We start from the raw sequence: 21317 nt of genomic DNA on the forward strand, positions 1-21317 counted from the left end.
AAGAATTTTGTTGATACTAAGGAAATGAAAACTCAACTGTTTTGTTTCCTAGCCTAATGAGAAAGGAGAGGCATATTACTTAAGGACAGACACAGGTTTCTCTGCCTTCTACACATAGCCCACTTCCTAGAGCACATGGCCAATTGCATAACTGGTTGGTTTTCAGGCAGTGCTGAAACTCACCTTTCAGGATGGGAGGGTATTTTGTGTTTTGAGCTTTCCTTTCATAAATTCAGGTACGAATCGAAACAAATATGTTTTAAGGTTCAGATTCTGATGAAATACCTTATTTTTTATTATATGGTAAACAGTACAAACTACGAGCAGGAAGTCAGATTTCTAGTCAAGAGATATTAACAAATAGAAAGAAATATGTCATAAAGATATCCTTCTCTACTCTTGGAAAATTTACTTCAATTTCTAGGTTTGCCTTTATTTAACCACACTGTTTAGGAAAGTCAAATAAATCAGAAGTAGATAACTCCATGTGTTTCAGTATTTGATATTGCTGGTAATTCCATGCTTACTTGATGAGTGTTCATCTATGTTAAATCATATTGCTGAAAGATAAATGTTTTAATTTTAGGGGGCGATAAGAATTTAAAATCCAGACATACAGATAATTTTTAGAAAATATTTCTATTCCTGTTCCCTTCCTTTAGGTGAACTCTTAAAAAGCTAAGTGCTATATTATGACAGGTTATAGACAGTCTATCAGTTGCTAAAATGGATCTGATTCAAAACCCAGAATGTCTCTAAAAGACTGCTTTTTTTCAAGCCACCAGTGGTTTCTGAAGGTTTCATGATATATGTCTAGAGTTGAGTGTAGTATCTATAAGTAGATTCCCCAAAAGTTCTATTGAAAGGCACTTAATGCAGATTACATTAACTAATAACTGGATTTTTGTTTGGGTTGTGTATGTTGTAAAATGCACAAATCAGTGGGTTTGTCTTTAGTCACCTTATTCTCATTTGGGGTTGATGGAAATGAAGTAAGGACCAAGTAAACAACTTTTTTTCAGGTGCAAATTCGACCATGGAACCTAAGTGACAGTGACTTTGTAATGGATGGTTCTCAGCCTTTGGACCCCAGAAAAACTATCTTTGTTGGGGGAGTTCCACGACCCCTTCGAGCTGGTGAGTGGAAATAGTAACACCACAACAACAAAACCAACAACAAAATTCCCAATGCATTTAGTCTTCAATATTTTCTAGGCTTCCAGTCAATTATACACAATCTCCAAAAAGAAGGCTGTCACGTCAGTTTCACTGAGCTGACTCTTTCAAAATTAAATGTTTTCTCCCAAAATGCTCTATTTCCTTATGGTACAAGAGTGAATTTTATTAAAATGTAATTTTGAAAGGATGAATTCTATTTAGTGCTTTTCTATTCAACTACATATTTAAAAAATAATAATACATTTGGCAGTGTGCATACTTATGCCAGTTAGCATTGTTATGTATGATGGGAAAAGAAGTCACCCCATCAGAAATCTGTCCAGAACAGCTATGTGCCCACTCAGTGACGAGCCAAATCACTGCTGGAAATTGTGTCACTGGGAATCAAACGGAACTATTTCCAAGCAAAACAGGTTCCTGTTTTTTCTTACGCAGTCTGAAAAATGAGTTATGTATTCAGGCATCTTTATTATGACTTTTTTAAAAGCTTCCCTGTCTTTTGTTTTTGATTTTGTTTTTTAAGTTTCTTTCCAGTGATGAAATAATTGTGTCTGCTGGGATTGGGCAGAATCATAATTGACTGGGGCATTTGAAGTGATACTGAGCTCATGACTTTAATATTTCAATCCAAAGACAAATATAATCAGTTATAGATCACTGTTATTGCCAGTATAATATAATAAAATTATTTGTAGGGACTAAGTTTTTAAAGTGCTTAAAGTAATTGAGCTTTTTTTTAAAAAAAGATGAAAAAATAAGGTTACCATTGCACTGTAGCTATGAATGTGCAACATTATCTCTATATTATTTGTAAAAAGTAGACTTAGTTCTACCTAAAAAAGAAGCAGCAGAAATCATTAAAATCAAGTTGTGAAAACAGAATTACAAAATGTAAAATGTACCTATAGCTATTTGGCTCTATGACTATGATGAGTTCTTAATTCTGAATATTCCTCAACATTTCTAACATTTATTGAAATCTCAACTGCAGTCTACTCCTAAAAGATAACTTTAGGGCTATATAAAGATATGTTCATTATTCCATTTCGAAGGACTTTAAAACATTAATTATGATGGTGGAGTTTGTAATTTTGTGGTATATCAGAAAGGGAGATATCTTTTGGGCCTTATTCTCATTTTAATGGAAAACTATGCTGAAAGAAAGCAAAGCAGCAGAGATTCTCCTCACCCCTTCCATGATTTACCATCAGAGAATAAAGTCTAGGAAGGGCTAAATCAAACATGAACAGCATTATTAGATGAGGGCGAATGCAGCCCTTTGTTTCTAAACTGCTTGTGCTTTAAAAAAAAAAAAAAAAAAATGTGGGTGAGGGCAGTGTGGAATATTCCTGACTTTTTCAAACTAGTATTATGTTTAGGAGTGGAGGAGGAGAAAAATCCCCTTCGAATGTCTATTAACTACATGTGTATTCTACAAAAAAAAATGGACGTTCATTGCTAGTATTCTAGCTATTCTTTTTTGCAACTAATTGCAAGCCCAAATTAGTTTTAATATTCTAGCCTCTCTCCTTTTTTCCTAGGTGGGAATCTGAGAAAAAAAAAGTTCTGAAAGAAAAAGTCCCACAGTTTTAAAAAATAACTAACTTTAGCCTCCTATATCTATTTTTAAGTCACAGACATAATAGTTTATAAACTAAATTATCTTTTTTTTTATCATTCACCCTTTATTCTTCCTGTTTTAGTGATTTGAAAAGGTAGGTAAGGGCCTCTATATAATTTTCTCTTTATAAATCCTATAAAGATCCATTGTTCACACTTGTTTTAAGATCACACTGACACGACAGGACAGGAGACCCAAGATGCTGAATTATATTCTTTCTTTAACATTCTTTGTCTCCAAGATGTTGCAAGATCTAGGAGTAGACAAAAATTATATTTAATCTTCTCATCAAAACTGAGATTTTATGTTCCCTACCTAGAAGTTGTCTCTTTTTTAAAAGCTAAGCTAAAATTTTTTTGTTTTAAAGTTTTATTTTTACAGTTATGTGGATAGTAATCTACAGTTACTTTGTCTAATGGAAATGTTCTCCCATGCCAACACCTCCCATAATTGTAGTTAGTTTCTAGATAGCTAAATAATCTCTATTAGCATCTTAGAATTTTACTGTCTATCCAAGACTTCCAGATTGGATGCCATGTAATCTAAACAAAAAGAGTTAACATCTGCAGCTTTTATCCATGTGCATAGAATTGGGTTTCTTTGGAACACACTGAGCTTTGTGGACTGGTGTGTGCCTTGGAATAGAAGGCTATTTTTAAAGGAATTCATTGTGACTTTGCTAGACCATCTTAAATTGAATACAGTGCAGTTTACTTGAACAATAAACATTTATTGAGCATTCACTGTGAGACCGGCACTGAGCAAGTACGCCTCATACCAAATTGATTGAACATCTCACCATCATTGTAAACAGGTCATCATCTACAGAGTCAGAGATTTCAGAACCGAAGAAAACGTGAAATTTATTAATAGAATGCTAGCTCAATTAATTGTATGCCGTTATATTCTTTAACAAAATTTTCCTCAAATTTGGTCTTTACTTCAGGGCATTTTTTATTGTTTCCAGCGGGTATTGTGGTTATGGAATTCTGAAAAGTCTTAAAACTATTTCAGGCACTATATACAGGGTGATCCTGAACAAGATATGGGTGACAGTACTCAACAGGTGGAATTTTAGGTGTCCAAATTGCTTGTCACCTTATCTTGGGCCAAAGAGTCACATGGTATAGTGACTAAAATGTTATCATTCAAGATTTATTCCTTTGGATCTTGTGAAGCTATTTATCTTGTGAAGACATTTCCCCTTGTAAGACAGGACCATAATCATTAATCATTATAAAAATAGTCCTTAGCCCACCAAACAGAAATACATAAACACTTTTAAAGAAACAAGGCAACCTATTTTAAGCAGTATTACCCTGAGTTTAGGCTGCTGCTTCTGGTCCTTTGACAAGCCTTCCTTTTTAAAATTCAGGTTGGAAAAAAAAAAAAAATCACAGGCTTAGAAAAATTAACCCGAAAGTGGGAAAAAATATCAATGAAGAAATCGAGATGAGTTCACTCAAAGCTAGGTTGCCTGATTGTTGGTTTCTCTAGGTCAAATAAAACACATTTCTACTGTCTCCTGTCCCTTCCATCACTCCTGTCAGTGACAGTGGCAAACCAAGGACAGTTTGCCTGAAGTCCTGGTGTTTCTCACGTCTCTTCCATTCTCCACCTCCTCCCACTGGCATGCTGGGAAAGGCTATAGGTAGACTCACCATGCCACCATGTGGCTACAATTTACATTGTTCTTCAGAGTCAGTACAGAGCAACATGTTTTCACTCTTCATTCAAGTAATGCAAACTGCATGTCTTCCTGAATCTCCGTACAGAAACAGCCCTGTTGCACATCTCTGTGGCATTAGGACCTCTCTAGAATGCACGCCTTTGCTCTGAGAGGAAATATGTGCCAGACTTGGGGATTATGAGGAGGCCACCAGGAAAAGTAGAGAGTGACGCGTTGGTCCTCGTACTCTCCCCCGCAGTTTATAAACAGGAGTATTCTCTGAGTCTACCTTCTTGGCTTGGATGTCTAATTTGAGTACTGCCTCAGTGATCAAGCTTTGGGACTTATCCACTTCCAACTTTGTTCAGGCTTGGAAAGCCCTCAGTTATCCTCTCTGATTAGAGGCATGTGAGCTATTCCACTTCATGCCTGCCTTCTGACAGTTTATCTGACTAGGTCCTGCAGAACAGATGAATCTTGAGAGGTTGCTTATCCGAGTCCCTGGAGCCTATGTACAGTTTGCTTGTCACCTTTGGGTCTCCCATTTTTCCTAACTATTGCTCTGCTAATTCTTTCCTGTCTTTTTTTTCCCCCTACTAATATTCTGTGACGAATCCTGAAATTTCCTTCTCTGGCTTTTTTCCCTTCTGACTATTGTGAGGGTGGCTTTTCTGTGGAGGACAAAAAAACTTTTTAGATAAATATTAAGTGATATATGGCATACATCTAGAGAACATACATCCTAAATTTTTCAAGAGCATTTATTTCAGACATTCGGTACAGGCATTCTGGTAGTTGACATGCATTAGGAATCACATTCTGATTTGTGATTTAGGAAATAGAAGTGTTATAAACATAACCTTTTTTGTTGTTGTTGTTCTATGAACTGGTAGCAAGCAGAAATCATCTTAAATCAAGTTTCTCAGCAGTAGAAGCTTTTTCTTTTACCAGGTCCCAAGTTCAGTTTGGCATACTGACTTAATTAACTGCATTGCCCTTAGGGTTAAGGAATTTCTAATGTTAGTACGTTTGTGTTCTCCGCTCCACCCCCGCAAAAGCAAACCCTCCCCTACAGATGATTTCTAACTTTGCCATATCAGTGGCAGGTTAAGTAACATTAATATAAAGCCAAAGTAAGACTGGGATGAATTGGTGTGTAAGGAGCAGAAACTGAGCCAAGTTAATATTGAGCAAAGATTTATAAGTAGAGAGAAAAACAACCCCTGAACAAAACTAAACATTTGAGCACCACTCTGTGCTCACCAGTGTGCTTGGAGCTCTCATGTATGTTTAATCCTCATGGTAACCATGTGAAGTTGTAAGTGATAGAATCCATTTCAGAGATAAGGAAGCAGAGTTCAAAGGGGGTGATCATCCAAGGCCACAATAAGTAAAAAAGCCAAGATTCAAACTCAGATCTCCAGACATCACATTTGGAGCTCTTTCCACAGAAGGAAGCTGCTTTATCAGTGAGCTCTGAAATTTTGTCTCTGTAGCAGTAATAACAGCCAAGTAGGTACTAATCTGATTTAAATCAATTTAAACACATCATCCCTCTGACTTAGTTGGTGGTTCATATCATTATTTGAAAATATTCATAACTTCCCAACATCTGGTGCAGAATGGAAGCTTATGAGCACATTTTCCTCCACTTAAGATGCGTGAACTGCCCTTGTGAACCAACTTGTCAATTGTGGTAAATCTAGAAAGTCCACCTTCAAGTTGAATCTTCTTTTCTTTCAGAAGTCCAGACCTCTTCATCATCCTGAGGTACATTACGCCTCTTTCCTGTCTGTTTTGTTATTTCCAAAGAGAAGAAATGTGGCTTCTAGATTCACAGTTTAGAATGAAAGATGAATGTGTTGGTATTTCCCTCAAGAATCCTCATTCCTGCTCTACCCCCTTTGGTTCTCATAGTATCCCAGACATTACCTTATGGCCGGCTTTGAAATCTAATTAAATGGTAGGAACATGACCCTGGGGTGGGGCAGGATGGGGGAGTCATCATGATTCCCTCTCTGGTGAGCTAAAGTCTCTTTCAGATCTCTGTGAAGAATCAGGAGCAAATCCAAAGAATCATAATTGGAGGTCATATCAACTTCAAAAGCATAGTCACCACAACCCAGAGGAATTCACGGGAATGCTGTATGCTACACACGATTGCAGTATTCTCGTTTCCCTCTCTAGTGTGTGGCACAGGGACGCTCATCACAAGAGCCACTGTGTGGGTTTGACTCATAGTAATGTTGCTATTGTCATGGAACAGTGGTTCATGAGATCGCTTGAGTTGTCTTAGGAACACAGAGCATCTTATCCAAAGTGCACAATGCCCATGGATTTAGCTATCACACCAGCTAATGTCCCACTCCTGTGGTGACCAAACAGATCCTGTGAACACTGTCTGGATAAGGAAGGAAGAAATTTAAAGTGGTTTGGAGTCTCCTGACTTTCTCATGGACTCCGTCTCTGCCTGCTGTTACCTCCGTCTGTCTGAATTCCAGTCTCCACTTGTATGCCCTGCTCTGGTAGCCTCATCTTCCTCAGGTTAAATGTTAACACCATGCTTCTGGGAGCTACACTGTCCTTGCCCTCCACAGAGGATGGTTTAGAATGAAGATTCATTCACGGTAACAGGCTTAGTAGGTAGTTTGACTACATTTTCCAGATAAGATACATCCTTGATCAAGAGCTCACATTTCATGAGCAGAGATGAGATCACAAGATATAGATAAACCTATGAAGATTTTAGCTGACTTCTGCCATGTCCTTATTGCCTTCTACTTTCCTCTTCTTGTCCCAAGTAGTCAAAAATGGCAGCCTCTTCTTGGTTCAGCTTCCCCTTACATCAGGGAAAGGGAATTTATACTGGACTTTCCTTTATTAACTGATGATACTCTAAAGAATCCTTTAAAACCTAGTCTCCAAAAGTGGTTGTGCATTCTGACATCTGTAGGTGAATTTGTATCTTCTATATAAAAATTTTTTTTCAGATTGAAAAATTATAGGACTTGAAGAAGGCTTGCTCTGTGTTTCTGTTAGTCACCTATGTAGTGGGTGAATTAAATTACTTTTTTCCCTAAAGCTCTTTTTACCAAATGGTTACTTTTCTCAATAATTAGAAACTGTTTAGGACTTAAGTGATATCCCTCTGGTGTTCGAGTTAGCCTACAGGAAGTGTGCTTTTAGTGAAGACTTGCTGATTGAGTAAAGGACCAAATACAAACAGCAGTTGTTTGACTATTATTTACTTTCTTCAAGGGTGATCACAGTATTAAACCTTCGGTAGTTAAAATACAGGTTAGTATAGAAAGAGAGATAGGAAATCTTCCTACTCTTCCCCAAAAAAACTTTCTTTAGTTGCCTTGATTGTTTCTAGCTTCTCAACAAATTGCCCTTCACTAGAGTGAGACTTCATTGGTTCAAATGTCTACACTTTTTGGTGGCCAAGAAAATGACTGTATATAAGCTTAGAAGTGGAAATGATTTATTTATAATTAGTTTTTATAAAAGCATAAGTGAATGAGGGTTCCTGCTTCCTATCAAAAGTACATAACTGCCAGCAACATCAGTCATGACTTAATCTTCGGCACATGAAGATGATTTTCCAGCAGTTAGATTTACGAAGTAATGGAATGTTTGTGCTTGTGGAAGGTGACTTTGCTGTCATCTGAGGATCCCTAAGATTCTGTTGGAGACCACTATGCTATAGAAGAACCTGTGGTTACATAACCCTCCTCCTCAGCTAGAGCTTCAAGTTTACAACTAGTAGACCTTCTTTCTAAATCACTTTCTTTAGTTCTCCCTAAGGGTAGAGGACAAGTGCCATTCAGTTCCTTGCCAGCATTCTTCTGGCAATTCACCAGGCTGAGGGGATGTTTACTCTCTTGTTCCATTCCAGAGCTGGGTCTTTGGAAAATTAGCGTTTAATTTCCAAGTCCTGAGGCTACTTATTTCACTAGGCCTTTTTGACCAATAAGGAAAATTCATTAATGACTGTAATTAATTAATTCTCCCTTCAGTTTCTTGGTTTCTGTAACTGGAATAATATTAGCCAGTGAGGAGGTCCTCGAGCCATCAGAAGTTGTGGAATGAAATGTAAGGACCCACTGAACTCTGATAGTCAGGGTATGTGCACCACTCTTCTTGCATTTTTTGAATGAATGTGATTCCTGAATCCTGCCTCAAGACTGCAGTCAGGGTCTGCTTGAGCACTCATCAGCAATGTTCCCTTGGCTGATATGACTCAGTAATTATGGTCATAATAAGATATTTGGGATATCTTTCTCCTGTTTCGCCTTTCATAGCACATATTCTTGGGCTTGGTGACTGCTGGCTTTTCTCACCTGAAAGTTACCTGTTGGTTGCAGGTCATTCTTCCTATTAAAAATAGGCACTTAGAAAACAGTCACCAATGTTAGGCAGTCTGGTATGGGGAGAAACTGTGAAAAGGTTAAATAGAAAGACAGCCTTTCTGTCCTGGCTACATAGCTTTTCTTACTGCCTCAACAGCTTCATATTGCAGGAACCCAGGAGTACCTGGCTTTCCTTCTGCTCATAAGTATCTGGTGTGGTTCTTATACCATTCAGCCCTTCAGCCCTTGTATCTGCTACAAAGTTCTTCCTCTTCCCCACCAGGTTGTGTTGCTCTCCTTCTCCCCAGATACTGATTCCCGTGGGGCTCTACTGTGTGATGGTCTTTACACGCCGGCTATGGCCCAGGTCATCATCCATCTTCCCCGTCTTCTTTCCAAATACCATATGTCGGTGTTTGAGGAAAGTGGGTTCTTGGGTCATTCCCCAGGGGTAAGGCTAAGTCTTTTGGATTTAAACCATGTGACTGGCCTGAAAGGAATGGTCATACCTGGAGGAGGTGCCGTCCAGTATCAAGTAAACAATTACCTTCAGGCAGTTTGGATTCAGGTAAGTGCTATATTTCTCTCCATGGTAACTTTATGGTGAAGATGATTTTAGAATATCAGATGTTTAGAATGGTCCAATTTCTAAATGATTTCTTTACAAAAGGTGTTTTGTAAATATACCAACATAAAGGTACATTTAAAAGAAATGTGGCAAAGACTGTAGACCTCTCCATTTTTTTCATATTTTCTTTTTTTTCTTCCCTTTTTCTTTTTTTGACACTTAACATTATTCTGTATTAGTTTCAGGTGAACAGACCTCTGGATTTATAGCAGGGTGCAGGATAGATATGTTTTTACTGCCTTTGTAGCAGCTAGTGTTTCCTGGCACATTGTAAGTGCTCAGTAAATGTTCTTTGCTGCGATTATCATTACTAGTATTATTACTAAAATTGAGTGTGAGAGGTGAGCGTGGAAATTCCTCAGTTGGGATAGCATATACTCTAAAATTCTTTTTATAATTTTTAGTTGTAGAGATTTACTTTAAGGCTGTAAGTATATTGCCTCTAGCTAAAACGAGGAGTTAACCCTTTCTATAGCTTAATCTTAAATGTAGCAGTGTGACTTTAGTAATTGCTTTCAGTTTTAGAGGTCAATAAGTCAGGCTGTTTCTTATTAACTTGTTACGGCACCGTGAAATACTTTGCCTACCCAAGGCCCACTCCAGTGGACTAAGCAATTAGAAATTAGAACAAGAATATTACTGATAGATCATTCCTTTTATACTGTTGCTCAAGTTCTGATTATGTAAATTTGTGTGTGTGTGTGTGTGTGCAAATTCATAATTTTTTTTCATTTGATTTTTAAATATCCTTCTTGAGTTGTTAAGACGGATGTGGACACTCTTCAGGATACTTAACAGGGGTTTTCCTTTTCTTAATTACACTGCATGATCCTAAATAGTTCTTCCTTCTCCTGGGCAAGAGTGCCTTCTAAACATTTATATAGAATTATTTTTATTTTCTTGCAGTTGAACTAGCAATGATCATGGACCGTTTGTATGGTGGTGTCTGCTATGCTGGCATTGATACGGACCCAGAGCTGAAGTACCCCAAAGGTGCTGGCCGTGTGGCATTCTCCAATCAGCAGAGTTATATTGCAGCCATCAGTGCTCGCTTTGTGCAGCTCCAACACAATGACATTGACAAACGGGTAAGCAGTTGCTCAGGGTGTAAATGCTATGGAAAAGAAATGAAGTTTATTCTGTGGGCCACTGGGAGGAAAAGCACCTCACGATCATAAATGTGCAGCTCTACCTTACACTGGCTCATAAGTCCATCTAGGCTACCTGAAAAAGAGTGCACATTTGGTGTTTAAGGCATTAATAAACCTTTTGCCTCACTCATCCCCAGGGTGATGTTACACTTATGAAAATAACCCTGCAGAATTTAGCATACCAAACCAGTGAGGTTCAAAAGACGATGCCAACAGTGCATTAACGATGGTTGAGAGCTGGTGTCCTATTTGACCTATGTGGTGCTCTTCAAACAAACTTGGACTAACATTTCATGTTAACATTCAGGAGTGTACATAAAATTTTGAAGTTCTAATTTCTCTTTAAAAAAACTGCAAAATCACACATAGTAGCAGTCGTTGGAACCAAATAGCTGCTGTCTCCTTCAGTCCCCTCTCCAACTCCCTGTAGTTCTACTGCTCATACCACATATGCATATGCTTTACTTGCCTCTTTGCTCATTGGTGTCACCTGCCTGGCCACTGCAGGCATTCAGTTTTCCTACCTCTAACCTAAAGAGAGGCATGAGTTAGGGTGGTAGGGAGTTGGCATGCTCATTTGGTTTTACGGACAGACATAGGTTTAAATCCCTTAAACCTCAGCTCTGCCACTCAATTCGGAAGCTCGGGGAATAGAAGGTTGTGTTAATCTGGGACCTATATTAATAGATAAAAGAGCAAGTAAGAGAATAGCATCAAATTTTGAACACTTCCCTGTGCAATTGTCCAGTGGTATTAATGCTCCCAGCAAAGGATGGTCTTGGGGGATGCACTGGACCAGAATAAATATGGTAGTAAATATGTTATATTATGAAATTCCACCTATACTCTCTAGGGTTAGCTTTGACTAATTTTGTGTAGCAGGCTTAAGTTTCTTAGGAAATGAAAGTTTCAATTGGTGATGGGTTTTTAATATTCAGCAAGATTATATTTTTATTAAGATATATATCTTGATCAAATTATAAAAGCCAGTGCTTAAAATAAACAATCTATTTGCTACATCACTGGGCTCCTTAAAAGTAGTGTTGGTTTGTATGTTTTTTAATTAAAGTAAATAAAATAATTCCCTTTCAGAATTTTGAAACACTTTTAAATTAATGGCGACTCAAAGGGATGGTAGAGCTTTGAATCTATTCCTAGTTTGCAAGCACCCATAGCACCCTGAGCTCCCCCTTTTGTAACAGGGATCCCCCTACAGCCTGTCATCTCCACCAAGATCGGCATGGTGTGTGTCTCATTCTCTCTTCATCCCCAGTGCTTACCCATTTCTTGATCCATAGAAACCATAGTAGGTGCTCGATAAACCTTTGTTGGACTGACAAATGGTGCTACTTGAAGGGTTCTCTTAACTACTGCTACTGGTGGACTTGCTTGTGCCTGTCTGAAACAGCAGATTCCATTACATTTAGACTGCTACTGCACCCAATAAACAACATGGCAATAAACTTAACCTAGAGAGGCTTAGGTTCTCATCTATATGGAAGCAGCTTTCTTTGTTCCCCTCTGAAGCCAGAACTAGTGACTGTGCAGGAGGTAGGTCCTAGAGATATAAAAGAAGTAGATACATTTCCCAATGTATCTATCTTCCTTTTGCTTCCTTGCTAACAACAACCTCCCGGCCTATTCTTTAGTAGAGGAAAGTACACTTGCCCCAGGGATTATGGTAATCTTTGAGCCTCTTTAAGAATCACAGTAAATTCAGATACTGTTTGTTTTGTTACCTACCCCTGCTCTCACCCCTGCTGTGCTCAGGCCCTCAGTATTTCTTACCATAAGATTTAGAACTAGGTAAAAAGAGAAGTGGCTTTGCTTTTATTAGCATGATCATAGGCCATGCTATGAAAAAGTATCTGGAACACTAAACTCAGGGTTCAGGAAAGTCATTGACTGTTTTCTACCCACTGTATTTGAGTTAACCATACTTTCACATCTTAGAGTAGTCTTTGATTAACTATTAGAGTAGCAGCCAGTTGTAATGAAAAGAGTATGGAGTTTGGAGCTGGAACAGATTCCAATATATTTAAACCTCTGCTGCTGCTAGTCACTGGTAAACCCAAGCAAATGAGCTAATGCCAGGAGCCCTGGGTCCTCATCTGTAACTCCCTCCAGGGGATGGTCTGAAGATTAAATGAGATTTGAAGTTGAACAGCCTGAGCTGTATGGCATTTGGGTAGATCTTTAACTAGCACTCACTGGTTAACAGAATTCATCTTGCTACAAATGCACTTAACGTTGGCGTTGTTAATATTACTTAGCTTGAATTGTCGGTTGCTCTGTTGGCGTTGTTAATATTACTTAGCTTGAATTGTCGGTTGCTCTGCTGAAGATATAGTGCAAAGGTGCCCTGGTTAGTGAAAAGAGCACTGGGCCGGAGTCAGATTGCTGGGTCTAGAGCTGGTTTGCTCTCTATGGGCTCTGTGACTTTGGGCAGGTCACTTAAATTCTGAGCTTCAGTATATAATGAAAGCAGTAGTATAGCCTTGTGTGTTCCACAGATTGTTGAGAAGCCCAGAGGAGATATTGAACAGGAAAGCAGTATATACAGTGTAATACACTGTACACATATGCAATGGGACTGTCGTGGTCACAAGAATGCTACCTCCATGCATGTGGTATCAAAAAGGGACCTGTCAGTTCCTTCTGTGCCCTGGGACGAGAGTCATCTAAGTGCAAGATTTGGAAATCACTGAAAGTAGCAGAGGTCCCGTACCCTCTCCATGCCATCCTCATGTTCCTTGTTTGCCCTGACCAATATGGAGACCATTTTCTTTATTATGAGAGATGGAAGCCAGCTTTCATCCTGAGTTGGTCTCCTTTTTCACTACTCTATTAACATTACACTTACTTCCTCCAAACTGTATTTCTGTCCTCTTCTTAATTTCTTCTTGCTTTGAAAATAGCCAACACTACCTTATTTTGTTGTTTCTGGCATTTTAAGCCTCTGTTAACTACACCCTTCATAGAAGCATTTTAAGGTTCATTGCTAGTTTTATTTTTATTTTTCTTTCTCCTAAAGCTTAAATTAGAGCTTTCCAGAGAGCTCCCATTATATATAAGCATGTTAGTATTTCTTTAGGTAATGCTTTTTTCTTTCTCAGGGGCTCTGTTCTTCATGGTCTACAGAGAATTTCTATCATTAGGTGCAGCCTTCTTCCCAGAATAATCCCTGCAGATTTTTAGCAACAGTCTCTTGGCTAAGATTTTGAAACTTGCTATCCTAAAAGTCAGGGACAGATGTCCACCTGTGCCTTCAATTCCTTTTCCTTGCTATTGCAAATTCCAAGATGCTACAGCCTTTCTATCTGTTCTTTGGATGTTAGCTTAGAGTTGCCTTTAAACTGAGACTTTGACTATTTTAAATAGCATCAACCTTTATTATCTTTCTGGTCAGGGGAGCCTCCTTTGCTGTCTGCATCATTATAAATGCAGATTCAATCAGTGATTTTAAAAAAACTGTAGATGGAATTTTAAGGCCACTTGCTTCCTGTTTGTAGCCCTTACCCTTTTTACTATTTGTCCCATACGGAGAGTGGGAGAGGGCCACCTGCAGAGCAGCAATGCCTGGAACCATGGAAGTCCTAGGATTGTTTGAGGTGTGTGCTCTCAGGTTGTACCTTTCCCAGGTAAACTGTGGGAGGTACATGAAGAAGATTTTGGCTGGTATATTTTCTTTACCTCTTTTGTATCCAACAAAGTTTTTTCAAAAAAGACATCTCTTTAGAGAGTTTATATGTTTATGTATTTATTATTATTGCTGTTGTTATTGCTGCTCTTTTGCTAAGCTTTCAGATGGAGTGGTTTATGGGGAAAATACAAACTTTATAATTTGATTTCTTCTCATCACCTTAGAGACTTTTTGGCTTCATGAATATAAAATATGTCAATATATAACATCTCAGCTGTCATATTAGTCTTCCATTATGTCAATATTTTTAGGAAGAGGTGGGGTTTTTTGTTGTTGTTTTGGTAACAGCTATATTGAGATATGTAATTCATATACCATACAAATCACTAATTTAAAATGTATAATTCAGTAGTTTTAGTATATTTACATAGTTGTACAACCATCACCACAGTCAATTTTAGAATAGAAGAAGAGGTATTTTAATGTACTGCCTTCAAGTATGCAGTAAGAAGATCAATTGAACAATAACCACAGTGGTAGGGGGAACTGCATTTATCTTGTATAATTTTATTTAGCTCATTATACGGAGGGGACCCTACTTATTTAACCTATAGTTTTCAGAGTCACAGGAATAAGGTAGCCCAGGCTATTGGGTCAAAATTCTGATTCCTGCTATATCTGTAATTAGAGTCCCCCGAGATTATGTGACTTGTCGAAGTGGGCTGATAAATCTACACTTAACAAACTTTTTGCCATGGTATGTCTAGCAATGGGAAGACTAACAGAGGTGGGAGAGGCTTTTAATGGTAGTTCCTTACAGAACTGCCATGATTTTGACTCTGCCACCTGTGCCCAGAGGCGTGCTTGGCACATGGGTGGCACTCAATAAATGTGTAGAATAAATTAAGGTGATTAATGGGAGAGCAAAGACTGGAAGCAACCATGAAAATTTATCGAGGTCACCGGAATGAGTCACTCTCATCCTGCCTGGACATCTAGACTAGCTTCCCAGTAGTCTTCCCATTCAACTTCAGCCAGAGTAATCTTTTTAAAGTCATAATGTGAATTATGTCTTTCCCCGCTTTTAAACCTTTGATTATATTCTGCTCTTAGGAAAAGGGTCAAAATTCTTAATTAACATTGTCTATATGACCCTTTGTGTACTACACCCTTTTTCTGCCTTAGCTCTTCCTTCCTCATCTTGAACCAGTCACAACTGACCTTTTTCTCTATTTTTCAGGGTCATTATACATATTGTTTCCTCTGCCTGTCAAATACCCACTTTTCCTTCAAGTCTCAGCTTAATTGTGATATATTTAGGAAACTTTTCTTCATTGGAGCTTATATCTCCCCCTTAGATCATTGTCATAATACCATCTACCATTCCTTTGTGGCATTAAAGCACTTCTATAATGAAATAATGTTTGTTTAATGTCCATCTACCCTGTTAGACTATACAATCCATGAGACCAGTGATTATATGTCTTTCATATTAGCTACTGTATATTTAATACTTGACACAGTGGATATACATTAATTATTTATTTTTGGATGATTTTTGGATGAATGAGTGAGTTCTTCAATGGATGCTGATTAGAGAGGTGGCCCAGATGGAAAACCCTTATGTATCAACCTTTGACATATCCAACTGTCTGCCAGAGGGCACTTTACACAGCCTTCCCTTTCTACTTAATAAAGAACATTCACTTGTGTAATAAAGAAATTCAGATTTTGCTGTTTAGAATATCAGAAAGTGTTCTTTGACACTTATAGTACATTAAAAGCTGGACTTAACCTTAGACATGACCTGGCTCAACCCCTTTATTTTGCAACAGAGAGAATTTAAGAGTGGGTTGGAGACTCTTAAGATACCTGTCAATTAAAGACAGACCCACCTCTGCTCATGGGACTCCCTGAATTTTGCTGCCCATGCAGGGCCTAATGTTTCTTCAAACACCCTTCTATGAATTCCTCTTTCCACAGGCCTAGGTTAGGAACCTTTGAGTTAGATTATAGGTCTCTAGTGAGTTTTATATATGTTTCAATATTTCACATAACTTTTCAGGTGAGCTGGAATATTCTGCACAGAACAGGGCACACCTGGAGTTATCAGAATTTTCTAGTATGTCTATAGGTTTTTTTTAACATTAATAAAATGAGTTTGAAATTTTCTTGTGCTTTTTTTTTTGATGTTTTGCTTTTGATTTCCACTTTTATGTTGTAGTTATGTAAAACTTCTTTCAAGTTACTGTGAGCCAACTCCACATATGTATATATGAATCCATATATACATTTTTACATATATCACTAGTAAAAATGTTTGGCATCTTTAATGTCACAGTAACTCTTCTTATGGTACATTATTATTATAAATGACCCAGGGAGTGGGAAAAATAAAAAAAGATAAATGACACAAATGCAACTCATGCCTCAGTTTTTACTTCCAAGGAAACATTGTTAACATCTTGAAATAAACTCTTTAAGTCTTACATTATGAATATCTTATGGCTAATATTCACCAGTTATCAGCCGCTTGATAATTTTTTCCCTGTGTTGACAATATCAAGGTTGTGTGATACCCAGCACAGTGATTCTCAGCATTTCTTCTGCCTTGGCGTCCATGGGGCATGTGATACGCTCTCATTGGTACCCTAGAACACTAATAGGGTAGGGCATTTATGGAGTATTAAGTATCTAAGGGGGGGATATACCCCATACCTGCTCCAATCCTCACCACCCAGAAAACCATGGCTATAGAAAAAAAGTGACTTGGCTTGGGAATTGGGAGATCTGAGCTACACTCCTGGTTCTTCTTTCTGTCATGGTGTGAACTTGGGCAAGTTACTTAATCTCTTAGAAGTTTGATTTCATTGCCTCAGTAGTAGCACCAGCCTAACTCTCTGATGGTTTGTTGCACAGATAGACAATGAGAGATGAAGAAGTGCTTTGGAAAGTTATTAGGCTGTACAGGTGCTGCTTTGTACGGCAGAGCCTGAGCCCTATTTAAATTGTACTGTTGCTCAACCATCGGTCCAAGGCTAATTGTTGACTCACTCTCTTTTCTTTTTCTACTTTGAAAGTGCCCACTCAGTTCCCCTAGGAATCCCTAATATAAAGATAATGAAAAAGTTGAAGTTAAAACTTTAAAAAATGAAACTGTTAACATAGGTGCCAGTCTACCAGTCTGCTGGTTGGATATTAGTCAAGACACACATAGAGAGACTCTTCAGTTCCTTTTATAGTTACAAACACCTAGATGTGTTTTCCATTTAAAGCATTGAAGCGTTTGGTTTTTTTTTCTTTAGTCTAGAAAGAGGTGTTTTTTACCAGCATCTTTTCTCTGATAACAAAAAGATTTTGAACTTGAAATTCAGTAGACGGTTAAGATTAAATTTTGCTTATATTCCTTTGAACAGTGTTTCTGTGAAAAACTGGAACAGTTCAAAGTATTTAAGTACAACGATGGCAAAAGAGGGCACCTGTACTCATTCTGTCTGTTTTAATGGTATTTTTGGAAGTGATGCCAGATGAACACTTACGATGTGAAAGCTCTGCTAAATCCAGCTTTCTTTATTACTTGAGTATAGGTCACTTACATATGAAAGATTTGGGTAGTGTGAAAAATGAGATCATTAGGAAATGAGTAATCTTTTTACATGGCCATTTTTCTACTCTTTTGTCTACTCTGTGTGGTTCTGAGAAAATCTGTAAGGGTAGAATCAGTTTAGTCTCCCTTAGTCTAACAGAAACATATGATTTGACTAATATGAACAATTTCTTAATAAAAATATGAGGGTCTCACCACTACACAGCTATTATTTAGTACAACTTGGTCATGTTGTCTCCTAGAAATCTGTAAGTGAGATGTCTATAACTTGATATGCATCATGCAGTAAACAGTGGTTATAGTCTGCCAACTCAGCCCATAGAGATACTTTTACTAGTAGAGAGGATACTAGAGTAGAGGAGCCAATCTGGGGTTTAGTCTTGAAGGAAGGATGTTTGTGTACGTGTGTTAATGAAAATGCTTTTGAAAACTGTAAAACACTCTGTCAATATACAGTGGCACTGATAACATATTGATTTCCATGAGACCATAAATGGCAAATATTTGAGCTCTTCTGTAAGATGCTTATTAGACAGTCTAATTGGAATTTCATATGATAAAAGCAGTTAAATATTTCAGGCAAGATAAGGATAAAGTTGGTTGGTTTTTGAGTTTTTGAAATAGGAGGAAGAACTTTGAGTTGACAAGATTCTGGCCCTAAAATTAGTTCCCTTAAACCACCATTTCTTAAATTATCCTTCATAAAGCATGTGTCCTTTGAGATTTTAATATCTGTTTTACAAAAAACCTTTTTCTAAGTCAAGTGAGTTTGGAAATGCTTTCTTGAAGAAAGTTAAATAGGCTGCTTTATTCTAGGGCTTCTTAGAATCTTTTATATACTAATCTTCAATATGAAGATCCAAGAAGGAGACACTGTGCAATTTTTCACAAATTTTTTGATCATGAACTCTGCTAAAATGCACTCTCTTGGAAGTAATGTTCTAGGGAGCCCAGCTGAGAAATATACTGTGTTTTCAGCTTCTTTACTTCTTTCATGCTCAAATTCAGAAGTTTAATAAGGCATTGATTGTTTTTCCCTTCCTTAGTCCCTTTTTTCCAAGTGTGTCCCACTCATCATATATTTTCTTTTTTTTCTAATTGTGGTGAAAAAAACACATGAAACCTATCCTTTTAAATGTTTAAGTGTACAGTACAGTATTATTAACCATAAGCACAATGTTGTAGAGCACTATCTCTAGAACTTTTTCATCTTGCGTAACCGGAACTTTATAACCTTTGAGCAGTATCCACTTCCCCCGCTCCCAACCCCTGGCAACCACCAATCTATTTTCTGCTTCCTATGAGTTTGACTGTTTTAGATACCTCATATAAACGGAATCATGCAGGATTTGTCCTTCTGTGACTGGCTTATTTCACTTAGCGTAATGTCCTTAAAGTTCACCCATGTTGTCGCATGTGACAGAATTTCCTTTTTTTTGAAAGCTGAATAATATTGTGTATATTTACCACATTTTCTGTAGCCATTCATCTGTCGATGGATATTCAGGTTGCTTCCACACCTTGGCTATTGTGAATAATGCTTCAGTGAACACAATAGTGAAAATATCCCTTCGAGATCCTGCTTTCATTTCTTTTGAATAAATACCCAGAAGTAAGATTGCTGGGAATGTGTTTTCTATCTATAGAGGGTTGTGCGGTGAGGCCGCATATCCATGGTGATGGGGGCGGGGGGGGGGGGGGGCATCGAAGGTGTGGTTAGTATTCTCTTTAGTATTTATACTTCTTTGTATTTTGATTACTTGAGATAATCTATTGTATCTTTCTAACATATTGGTTTCTATAGAAGAAGGGGAAATAGTTTTGAAATCAATGCACCACTGACAAATAATGTTTCCTTGACTCTGTTTCAGTTTAATGCAGAGAACTGGAGAGACTTTCAGTTAGCTAATTTGGGACTGTCTTATACTTTTATTTAAGGAACATTGTGACAGCTAAGCCATAGCACATAATATTTGCTTTGAATAGCATACTCTTGAGAATAACCCATTTTTTATTTAATGAGATGTTATCCATTGCACCTTTTTTTGCAAGCACTTCAAGTACCTTACATATTTAACCTTTTTTTTTTCTCTGCACTAGAAACGTATTAAGACTGAATTTTAGCTGAAGACTATTCAAGACTTTATATTTCTAGCCTACATGAAGATTAATGTGACCCAGTAACGATACTAACAGAAGTGCTGATAATACTACACTTTGTCCCTGGCTACAGCTGGAATATATAAGATGACTCAATAGCAAAAGAAATGGAGGTTCTGGTGACCTGTTCCCAGACTATGACTGCCCCTAGCCTTAGTCTGGGACCTAGGACTCCCACAGCCCAGCCTTTATTTTGCTGCTGTTACTGGTCCCTGCCTTGATCTGGCTTGAAATCTTCCCAGCTGTAGCTATGACTGTGTTTGATTTGACCCTTTGAGAGGAAGCAACACCCAGAAATGAATTCAAATGTTGTTGGAACTAATCCTACCTGAGCTTATTTTGAATCACTGGGAGTCTCAGAGCCTTTGACCAGAAATAGTTTTATAAATGGAGTTTGGGTCATCTAAAGAAAGAGAAAGATATTCCTCTTCTCTAAATGGCATGGAAACTTTTTGCCCTCTCTCTCCTTCCGAGTCTTGGCCTCTGATCTCTTCTATCCCATTCTCTCTTTTTATATCTTCCCTATTGGAACTGTGATGGTTTTTAATATGAAAATATGAAAAATGGTAAGTCCATTGAAAGGTAAAAAGAAAATGAAATCCAAACCATTTCCCCTATATGTTTTTAATCTACCCTAGATTGCTCCTAAAATTAATAACTGCAAATTTGCCAAATCTGGGAAGTTGTGGATAACTTTGTTGCTAAGGAAAAGTTATTTTTCGTGCCGCTTCTTTTATTTCCTAGGCACCTTTCATCTGCTTTCCAAACAACAGGATTCGAACTCATAGTCAGTTGAAAAACTAAAAGTTTTATGTTTAGACATTCGTAGCATTAGGTGCCAGTGGAGGCCTGCTTTCGCAACTGTAGACACCACGTTTAGTGGGAATGGTATTGAGGTTACTGTGCTTTTTAGAATACATGTACTCTGTGACACATGCCACGAAGATTAGAAGTACATTGTTTAAAAACTTTGAGCACATCAAATAAATTGATTTTTCCAGGAAGCATGTTGCTTCAAATGATAAAAAATGGCCTACCTGACTTCTGGACACCTTTACATTTATCTCTATTGAATTATACCTCTTTACTAGGCCTCTTTCTCCAGTTTGTTCACTCGGTTTCCATTATCTGAAATCTTTGCTTCTACTCAACTGCCAGCCACCTGTAAACATATCTTACCCATCTTGTGTTGGTTAGGTATCTGATGGACTTAAGTTGGTTTTTCCTGTCACCAAAGGGCAGGCTGCAATGGGGACCAGTCTTTAGATGTCCTTTATATAAACTTTAGCACATAATTCAACTGAGCC

The 21317-nt window shown here is 37.8% G+C and overlaps 1 protein-coding gene across 1 annotated transcript in view; it reads left to right on the forward strand.

Moving 5' to 3' along the window:
* CPEB3 (cytoplasmic polyadenylation element binding protein 3) overlaps positions 1-21317 on the forward strand; it is a 172863-nt gene that overhangs the window by 139035 nt on the left and 12511 nt on the right. Inside the window, 2 exon segments of the mRNA XM_023531442.1 lie at positions 1023-1137; positions 10356-10537. Of these exon segments, the coding sequence (XP_023387210.1) occupies positions 1023-1137; positions 10356-10537 (297 nt within the window).

Source organism: Pteropus vampyrus, unplaced genomic scaffold (assembly GCF_000151845.1).
Source record: "Pteropus vampyrus isolate Shadow unplaced genomic scaffold, Pvam_2.0 Scaffold68, whole genome shotgun sequence".
NCBI classification, from domain to species: domain Eukaryota; kingdom Metazoa; phylum Chordata; class Mammalia; order Chiroptera; family Pteropodidae; genus Pteropus; species Pteropus vampyrus.